The following is a 10487-nucleotide window of genomic DNA, read 5'->3' on the forward strand; positions in this document are numbered from 1 at the left end:
AAGCCGGGCTAATAGAGTGATAGGAATAACGTGCGCCACTAAGGTTGCTTTCTGAGCGTTCATAGCCATGGTTATCAACTGTACCGCAGAAATGGAACTGAAATAATAGAAAGTAGATGTTGTGGTGGTAGCTACAGAGAAATACTTGGGTGTATGAGATTTTACTGCAGAAGAGTTACAAGGTGTGTTAGTGGCAAGGTTTTAACGGGTGTTGGTAGGGCAATTTTGCTTCCTTTTCCAGTCCCTTGTCCCTTCCCTTTTTTCCTTTTCCAGTCCTTTGTCTCTTCCCTTTTTGTGTCATAAAGTGTAATGAATTCACACTCCAGAACAGTAGGCGGAAACATAGGGCTAAATAAGATACATATATTAATAGGGAGGCCGTTATCGGCCACACACTCCAGTACAGTAGATGATGGTGTATGCACCTTTTAGTTGGTTGCGATCTGCCAATACAAATTTCAAGAAGAAGATAGGCGACTGAGCCCTGAGAAGGAGCACCAGTATCTTTGCATTTCCACTAGTTGATAAAATGATAAAAACAGAAAATTGCTTTTTAGTTGTAATTTAATGTTATGGTTAGTCATAAGGTTAGCAGTGTGTTAAGGTTAGGTTTAAAATCAGATTTTAAGAAAATACATTTTAGAAATAGGCGGAGTTTATGAATGTGTGGTTGTGGTAGGTAGCGACGACAGTCTCGCGTGCACTTGCCGTAAAGCAGAACGTGTGGACGACGTCATACATTCAACATGGCGACCTCCGTAACGGTAGGCGGTGGTAAGTTTAATAGTATTGTACTTGAAATGCCAGTGTCTATTTCATTCTCTACCTCTTCTAAAGTGTGGTTTAGAATGAACTAAACATGGGTTATGTTTTCATAGGGTTCACACTACTCAGGAGTTTTGCTGGGCAGATACGCTCAAGGTAAGGAGAACCAGCACACGAGCTAACAGCGCTGTAATTTCAGTGAAGGACAAATCAAGCAGTGAAGTTATATATGTGCTTACAACTTCCATAATTATACCTATTACAAGTATTTGCCAGATTTTTTGTATTGCACCTCTTTCTGTCTAACTTATCAAACGTTAGCTAGCTAACGTTAGCTTCTTAGCGAAGTTCTCTTCTCTATCCAGGCTATTTGCCTTTGGTAAAACCCAGAAGCTCCCCTGCATCCACACCAGCGCCGCATTAGATGTCAACAAGAACTGGGACAGGAAGAACCTGCACATGTTCCCACCACAGAAGCCTGATGAAGCACGAAGACCTGCAGTGAGTTCCAACAACCAAGTGATGCATACAGTAGTTATGGTTAAATAAAACATGTATTCCGATGGAAGTCATTCCATATCTGACCATTTTATTGTTAACTAAGTGGTTTTCAGTTGTTGCGATATACTAAATACAGACCAATAAATTTATTTCACAGGAGGTGCACCACTGCAGGAGGCAAATCAAGTACAGCAAGGACAAGATGTGGTATCTAGCAAATATGGTGAGTGTAAAGGTTTGAATGTAAAAGCAACATGTTGAACACCTTCCAGATAGCTCTAGACATAACAGATTTTACCCGTGTATTCTTACTCTTTAGATGCTATATTCAAAATCTCATAAATGTACTTTCTTTACTTAATCTTCTTGTCCCTCTTGGAAACATAACGAGTTCACCATGGCTCTCCTCACTCTTTTCTGTGCAAGGGCTTTTGCCTCTTGTAAAGAGATCCCTGGTTAACTAAGGTCTTGTAAAGGAGAGCATCAGCAGTTTTTATATTTTTTGCCACGCATGCACCAATCAATTTAATTCAATATGCTTGCACACATGTAGGACTTTTATTATGACATGAGGTGGAGCAGAGAGGATGTAATTTCAGGCATATGCAGCAGACCCACGTTTGAAAAGTCTGTTTAAAGGCCCAATGCAGCCATTTTCTCTATCAAATAATTTCTCTAATTTCAGTTGAAGACCTTACTGTAATAGTTTTCCATTAAAATAATCAGAAAGAAACAACTTTTTTTTGTTGTTGCAAAAAATACTTTCTCAAGCTATGACTGGGAGTGGTCTGACTGGGGAGGGATATGTAATCTGAAAACAAGCTGTTATTGGAAGAGGGGTTTGGAACTCTTTATTGGGCTATATTAACTTATACTGTCTAATGTCACCAGGCAAGCCAAACTACACCCATCCAAAACATTTGATTTGAAAGTCCTGTTTAGGTTGTATATGCAATTCCTTTTAATGAAGCATCCAATAAAACATAAGTTGTGCAAAAAGTTGTGCAAAAAGTTGTGCAAAAACGCCTAAACGGCATACCTGATGTGGTTCCATATGTAACAGAGATCAAAATCTCGGCTAAGATCTTTGAAAGAGGGGGAATCTAAAGATGCAACAACTAGGATGTGTTGCTAATATGACTAGGATTGTGCCTTTGGTTTCTGGTCAATTAAAGTTTATTTGAAACAAAGAAATCAAGTGATGGACAGCAATACAGATAATACAAAGAAATGGTGTGCAGGTGTGGTTGGTAGCCACAAAAACCAATACAATACATAATTACAGAAATAAAAGGATTTCAAACGGATAACCTCCTAATTATAAATATATCCATGAATTGATCAGTAGTCATGAAACAGTCATTTATAAAAACCACTTACATAAGTATTCAGACTAGAGGTCGACTGATTAATCGTAATGGCAGATTAATTAGGGCCGATTTCAAGTTTTCATAATCGGAAATTGGTATTTTTGGGCGCTGATTTCCGATTATTAAAAAAAACATGACTGCCTAGGAACTGTGGGTTAACTGCCTTGTACAGGGGCAGAACGGCAGATTTTCACCGTGTCAGCTCAGGGGTTCCAATCTTGCAACCGCACAGTTAACTAGTCCAATACTCTAACCATTGCACTCCACGAGTAGCCTGCCAGTTACGCGAAGCTTTTTTTACATGGCACACATTTTTACATGGCACATATTACTTCTCCAACACTTTGTTTTTGCATTATTTAAACCAAATTGAACATGTTTCATTATTTATTTGAGGCTAAATTGATTTAGATGTTTTATATTAAGGTAAAATAAGTGTTAATTCAGTATTGTTGTAATTGTCATTATTACAAATAAAAGAAATCGTCCGATTAATCGATATCGACCTTTTTGGTCCTCCAATAATCGTTATCGGTGTTGAAAAATCATAATCGTCCGACCTCTAATTCAGACCCTTTACTCGGCTACAAGGTTGGACACCTGTATTTGAGGATTGTTTTTATTTTTTTTATCCCATTCTTCTCTGCAGATCCTCTCAAGCTCTGTCAGTTTTTATGGGGAGCGTTGCTGCACAGCTATTTTCAGGTCTCCAGAGATGTTCGATCATGTTCAAGTCCGGGCTCTGGCTGAGACACTCAAGAACATTCAGAGATTGTCCCGATACCAATCCTGCGTTGTCTTGGCTGTGTGCATAGGGTCGTTGTTCAGTCTGAGGTCCTGAGCAGGTTTTCATGAATCTCTGTACTTTCCTCCATTCATCTTTCCCTCAAACCTGACTAAAACACTGAAAAACATCCCCACAGCATGATGCTGCCACCACCATGCTTCAACGTAAGGATGGTGCCAGGTTTCTTCCAGATGTGATGCTTATTCAGGCTAAAGAGTTCAATCTTGGTTTCATCAGACCAGAGAATGTTGTTTCTCATGGTCGGAGAGTCCTTTAGGTGCCTTTTGGCAAACTCCAAGCAGCTTGTCATGTTCCTTTTACTGAGTGACTTCCATCTATCTACTCTACCATAAAAGGCGTGATTGGTGGAGTGCTGCAGAGATGGTTGTCCTTCTGGAAGGTTCTCCCATCTCCACAGAGAAACTCTGGAGCTCTGTCAGTGGCCATCGGGTTCTTGGTCACCTTCCCGACCAAGGCCCTTCTCCCCTGATTTCGCATTTTCACCCGGCGGCAAGCTCTAGGAAGAGTCTTGTTGGTTCCAAACTTCTTCCATTTAAGAATGATGGAGGCCATAATGTTCTTGGGGACCTTCAATGCTGCAATCAAGTTGTAGAAAGATGATCAATGGAAACAAGATGCACCTGAGCTCAATTTCAAATCTCAGCAAAAGGTCTGAACACTTAAATAAGGTATTTCTGTTTATTATTTTTAATACATTTGCAAATAATTCTTACCCTGTTTTCTCTTTGTCATGAAGTATTGTGTATAGATTGAGAATGTTTTATTTTATCTATTTTAGAGTTCGGCTGTAACAAAGTGGAAAAGGGGAAGGGTTCTGAATACTTTCCCGATTGTGCTATATATGGAGGAAATTACTGAGCATCTCTTATTGCTTGTGTACTGTTCCCTATGCACCTGAATGTCTAATGGGAGTGGCAATTCAATTTTAATAAAAAAAAAAGGTAACTCTTTTTAATTGTGGCCATCCAAGTTTAACACACTTGCATTTTTTGAAATATTGCGCAGTGACTGGTCTTATAAAAGCACATGTTGCACTCCAGCAGCAATGAGCTGAAGCGCTGCAGCAGCTCTAGTGTTGTCTGAGGTGATATTCTGCTCAAAATAGGCTCTGTCTGTTTGTTGTGCGTGTGTGATAAATAAAATACATGCCTAATGTAAATACACATGTGGCAATTTAATTCCACAATTATGCTAATTAAGCTATAGACCGATAAGCATTACGGCCATATGTATTTCCGTGGACTGGTCTTTCCATCAATGAATAAAAGTGTTAATTTGCAATTGGAATTATTTTAATGGGGGGGGGATAAAAGCCTTGAATAATGGATATTTTGACTGAAATTCCCAATGGTAGGCTCTAAGGTCCAATGCCCTGCAAAAATGTCAAGTAATTTCAAATAGAATCTTATTCATGATTCGTGACGCACATGTGGTGGGTTTTTACGCTACGATGTTGTCCAAGAGGGATAGCATTGTCGTATACACAGCTATGGCCTTCCCTGCTTTCACTTTCCTAGTGGGTTGTTGTCCAGTGCCTTCCTTGTGCCTGTCCCATAGATTGGTTGTCATAAAACAATATAATGCTGACCTTCTCTGACAGCCTTACTTGTAGGTTGTCCTTTTAAGTATGCTATTTTGTTAAATGCAGTCAAAAACATTATTTTCCTGTGTTTTTATATATATTTCCACACTGAGGTTGGCGTAATACTGTGAAAGTGAATGCGCTTTTTGAAAAGACTGCCTGAAATTTCAGCCTGTTTTGATGGGATGGAGTTTTGGCCTGCCTGGTGATCTCACGGTAAATTAGTTAATAGACCAATAAGAAAGAGTTTCAAACCTCTCTGCCAATAACGGCTAGTTTTCAGTTTCCCCTCCCAACTCAGACCACTCCGACAGTCCTACCAAAATTGTTGCTTGAGAAATTGCTCTTTGCTAAGAACAATTTATTTTAGTACCATTTTAATTTAAAACGATTACGGTAAGTTACTTAATTGTTAGTCAGATGATTTGGTATTGAGATAAAAACAGGTGCATTGAACAGTTTTTAAAATGATGAAGTATTATGCCAAAGGTGCATAACGATGTCAATTTAGATATGACATAGTGCTAAAACAGAGTTTTTAAACTATAGCGTGCAACATGGTTCAATTGAATGGCACCATTAAATCAGCACAATCTACTCTTTCGTTTTTCAAATCGGCAGTATCTTGGAGGTAAAATTGGGATCATGTATACTGTGCTGACGATAATACAAAAAGAGTAATGGAGAGCAATGTACAATAAGGTGAACTTGGCCAACAAGGCATTTGTGTTAAGTGCATGGGGCCTGCCATTTTTATGCGTCCGCTATTGGTTGACTTCCTCTTCTGTATTATTCCAACAGATCAGAGGAATGACTATTGACGAGGCCATTGCACAGCTTGAGTTCAATGACAAAAAGGGGGCAAAGATCATGAAAGAGGTATGTTTTAATCCATGTAACTTTCTACAGCATGCTTTAGCTAGTTTTGGAAAACAATGCAATATTTAGGCTTGTGATGCAACAAGCTCTCACAGACTCAAATCAGAATTAGACATCCATTCGTGTTTCTCAAACGTCAAATTTCGAAGTGTTGATGGTTAAGTTTAGGCATTTGATGCCTAGTCTTAAAACAAGAATATCAAAAACAACTTTTTATCGCTGGATTTGAACATGCAACCTTTTGAACCAGGGGCAGATGCTTACCTTTTGAACCAGGGGCAGATGCTTACCTTTTGAACCAGGGGCAGATGCTTACCTTTTGAACCAGGGGCAGATGCTTACCTTTTGAACCAGGGGCAGATGCTTGCGCCCATCTGCCATCCCCGTCAACAACGCCCTAGCAAAACCGAAACCTACTTGAAGTTAACAGCGCTCACTGTTGCCCCTAGTGACCTTGTTTCCACATCATCTCCCGTTGTCCTCGGACATGGATGGGCGTCAAATACTGATTTTATATCACGGGTGACCTGTCTGTGTGATGTGCTCATGTCCAGTAGTTCTATAGTTATACTGACAAAATACACTCGTATGACTTGTCAGTGTTTGGCCCGTCTTCCTTTCATGATGTGATACGTTGTTGTATTTCTAAGGTTCTCTTGGAAGCCCAGGAGATGGCAGTCAGGAATCACAATGTGGAATACAAGTCCAATTTATATGTTGGTAAGTGTCAACTGTCGTACATCTTCTTGAAATATTACACATCAAATTGTATTTGTCTCACACACAGTTCACAGCAAGTATAAAAGGCGCAGCAAAATGCTTGTGTGCTAGCTCCCTTAATGCAGTACGTTAATCAATATTAATAATAATGAAGAGTCAGGTAAAAAATAAGTAATAGAGGTAGTATGCATAGTAATAATACTGTTTTTATAAATATGTGGGCAGTGTCTCGGTCACATAGTAGAATAAATGGTATATCATAGAACAGTATCATAGAACAGCAGTGTTGACTGAGTGTTTGTGTGTGGGATGTGTGGATACTAGTCAGTGCAGATAGTCTCTGATACACAACTTCATACACATAACATCTTGTGAGAATCCTCACAATAAAATGTATGGCAGAAATTGCCCATGCGTGCCCTAAATAGCATGATTGAATTCCTGAATGTAAATTGTTAACAAGGTTAGAAAAAAGTGATGGTGATCATAAAAGGGTGGAAGCTGCATTCTAATCACGTCCTGACTGTTTTCAAATGGAAAAAGCAATGGAAATGTATTGAAAAATCACAATAGGGATGTAATTTTAGATGCCTGAAAATACATAATTTTCTTCACTTCAGAGAGGCTGGGTATGATTTATGCAAATGTAATTCAGAGGTTATTATAGATAAACAAATGGAAACAGAAATATCTTTATTCTGATGTGTTTGACATTCAAATGCAATTCCAGAATGAGAAATGTGTCAGTGTTCTATGTCTGTCACACACACACTCTTTCACGCACTCTTTATCCCCTTCTCCCTCACTTCAGCGGAATCATTCTCCAACAAGGGGAAGTACCTGAAACGTATCCGTTACCATGGCAGAGGAATGTTTGGGATCATGGATAAAGTGCACTGCCACTACTTTGTCAAGCTGGTGGAGGGGCTTCCACCGAAGGCAGAACAGAAGACTGGCTTCGACCAGGCCAAGAATTACGTTGAACAGCTCAAGAGTCGCACCATTATCCACGCACTCTAGGGAAACTATTACTGTTTGTGATTTGATATGTTGTAAATAAATAATGTATCATATTTGAGGGATTGTTTTTACGATTCTGGATTTTCTCATTTTGGATTTATAAGTAGTATGTTTTTGTTGTGAGATTGTCTGCTTTTGATCGCACCCAGCAGTTAATTGTTTACATTAACATTTTAGTCAAAGCGTAAGCTCTTAGAGGCTGTATGTAGCCTAGTGGTTAGAGCGTTGGGCCAGTAGCCTAAAAGTTGCTAGTTTCAAACCCCGAGCCGACAAGATGAAAAATCTGTCGATGTGCCCTTGAGCAAAGCATTTAACGATAAATGCTCCAGGTTCGCTGTTGACAAATGCTGACCATGGCCGTGGCCCCACTCCTAAGTTGTCGCGGGGAGTTAGGATATGCAACAAAAATACCAATAATTTTTCCAACAATTTTTGAGACCGATTATTTCACTGTATCAATTCCAGTGGGTCAGAAGTTTACATACACTAAGTTGACTGTGCCTTTAAACAGCTTGGAAAATTCCAGAAAATGTCATGGCTTTAGAAGCTTCTGATGACATTTGAGTCAATTGGAGGTGCACCTGCTGATGTATTTTAAGGCCTACCTTCAAACTCAGTCCCTCCCTCTTTGCTTGACTTAATGGGAAAATCAAACGAAATCAGCCAGAACTTGTAGATCGCCACAAGTCTGGTTAATCCTTGTGGAAGCTGCATTCTAATCTACTTGAAGGTAAAATATCCTTGGGTGCAATTTTCAAACACCTGAAGGTTCTGTCTCCTAGAGATGAACGTACTTTGGTGTGAAAAGTGAAAATCAATCCCAGAACAACAGCAAAGGACCTTGTGAAGATGCTGGAGGAAACTGGTACAAAAGTATCTATAGCCACAGTAAAACGAGTCCTATATCAACAACCTTAAAGGCTGCTCAGGAAGGAAGAAGCCACTGCTCCAAAACCGCCATAAAAAAGCCTGACTACTGTTTGCAACTGCACATGGGGACAAAGATCATACTTTTTGGAGAAATGTCCTCTGGTCTGATGATTTGGCCATAATGACCATTATGTTTGGAGGAAAAAAGGGGATGCTTGCAAGCCGAAGAACACCATCCCAACCCTGAAGCACGGGGGTGGCAACATCATGTTGTGGGGGTGCTTTGCTGTAGGAGGGACTGGTGCACTTCACAAAATAGATGGCATCATGACGCAGGAAAAGTATGTGGATATAATGAAGCAACATCTCAAGACATCAGTCAGGAAGTTTAAGCTTGGTCACAAATGAGTCTTCCGAATGGACAATGACACCGCTCTGTCAAGAGGAAAGAAAAAATTCAACTTATTTTGGGAGGCTTGTGGAAGGCTACCCGAAACGTTTGACCCAAGTTAAACAATTTAAAGGCAATGCTACCAAATACTAATTGAGTGTACGTAAACTTCTGACCCACTGGGAATATGATGAAAGAAATAAAAGCTTCAATAAACCATTCTCTCCACTATTATTCTGACATTTCACATTCTTAACATAAAGTGGTGATCCTAACTGACCTAAGACAGGGAATCTTCACTAGGATTGAATGTCAGGAATTGTGAAAAACTGAGTTTAATTGTATTTGGTGTATGTAAACTTTTTTTGTGAAGAATCAACAAGTGGGACACAATCATGAAGTGGAACGACATTTATTGGATATTTCAAACTTTTTTAACAAATCAAAAACGGAAAAATTGGGCGTGCAAAATTATTCAGCCCCCTTAAGTTAATACTTTGTAGTGCCACCTTTTGCTGCGATTACAGCTGTAAGTCGCTTGGGGTATGTCTCTATCAGTTTTGCACATCGAGAGACTGACATTTTTTCCCATTCCTGCTTGCAAAACAGCTCGAGCTCAGTGAGGTTGGATGGAGAGCATTTGTGAACAGCAGTTTTCAGTTCTTTCCACAGATTCTCGATTGGATTCAGGTCTGGACTTTGACTTGGCCATTCTAACACCTGGATATGCAATTTTGGAATTTGATGCTTGATGAGCATGTGTCCATATACTTTTGGTCATGTAGTGTATAAAATATTTATTTATTATTATTTATTACAGAGCCACTTGCAGTTAACGTCACATTTATTTTTAGTAGAACGTTTAAAAATATCCTCTATCTGAAAGACTGGTGTTATTAAAAATACAAAATGAAATAACAATATTTTGCTATTATACTCTATGGACTGTATTAGTCAGTTGGAAAAGGAAGACCGATGAATTGGTCCGGCATTTCCATTGTCAGAGACCAAACTATTAGATTCTTTTGTACTCTAGCAACTGCAATGCAAGATCAAAACTCCATTTCAACGTTGGTCATGCACGCAGATGATTGTTTTGGAAGAGTATAAACTTGGTTTATTTATCATGAGACTGCGTTATGACATTGCATAATGTTTTGATCTGTGCAAAGCACTGCTGAAATCCCTCAACCACAGAATCAAAACGAAAACCTTGTTAGGAGGCACATCACTGTGGCTGAATAGACATTTTGGCTTGCTTCCATTCTTTGAATCCAACAGCCAAATCCCCTTCAAGTTGGGACTCCCCTGACAGTGTCTGGTTTTGGATGACAACAGGAACCAAACCATCTTCCCATGTGTAATCCGGTCACACCAGCTCCCATTTCTATGCTCCATTTACTTCTGGATCTTTGATTGTTATGAGTGTGGAAAGGGCTGTCCTTGGGGCCTGACTGCATTTAGAAAACGGTGCGACTTGATAATGCTTTAAAACATTGTAAAGAAGAAGTGGTCTAGCATTGACAGTGTATTCTCCAAAGGAGCACCGCTCTGTATCTTAATTTGCATCTAAAGTGAGAT

At 39.4% G+C, this 10487-nt stretch overlaps 1 protein-coding gene across 1 annotated transcript; it reads left to right on the forward strand.

Moving 5' to 3' along the window:
• Positions 1 to 650: 650 nt before the first annotated feature.
• mrpl22 (mitochondrial ribosomal protein L22) lies at positions 651 to 7712 on the forward strand. Its single transcript, XM_020485529.2, has 7 exons — positions 651 to 774; positions 879 to 921; positions 1131 to 1266; positions 1424 to 1489; positions 5828 to 5905; positions 6556 to 6625; positions 7437 to 7712. The coding sequence occupies exons 1-7, from the start codon at positions 747 to 749 to the stop codon at positions 7643 to 7645; spliced, it is 630 nt and encodes a 209-aa protein (XP_020341118.1). The 5' UTR covers positions 651 to 746; the 3' UTR covers positions 7646 to 7712.
• Positions 7713 to 10487: the final 2775 nt, after the last annotated feature.

This window comes from Oncorhynchus kisutch, linkage group LG6, assembly GCF_002021735.2.
Source record: "Oncorhynchus kisutch isolate 150728-3 linkage group LG6, Okis_V2, whole genome shotgun sequence".
Lineage (NCBI taxonomy): Eukaryota > Metazoa > Chordata > Actinopteri > Salmoniformes > Salmonidae > Oncorhynchus > Oncorhynchus kisutch.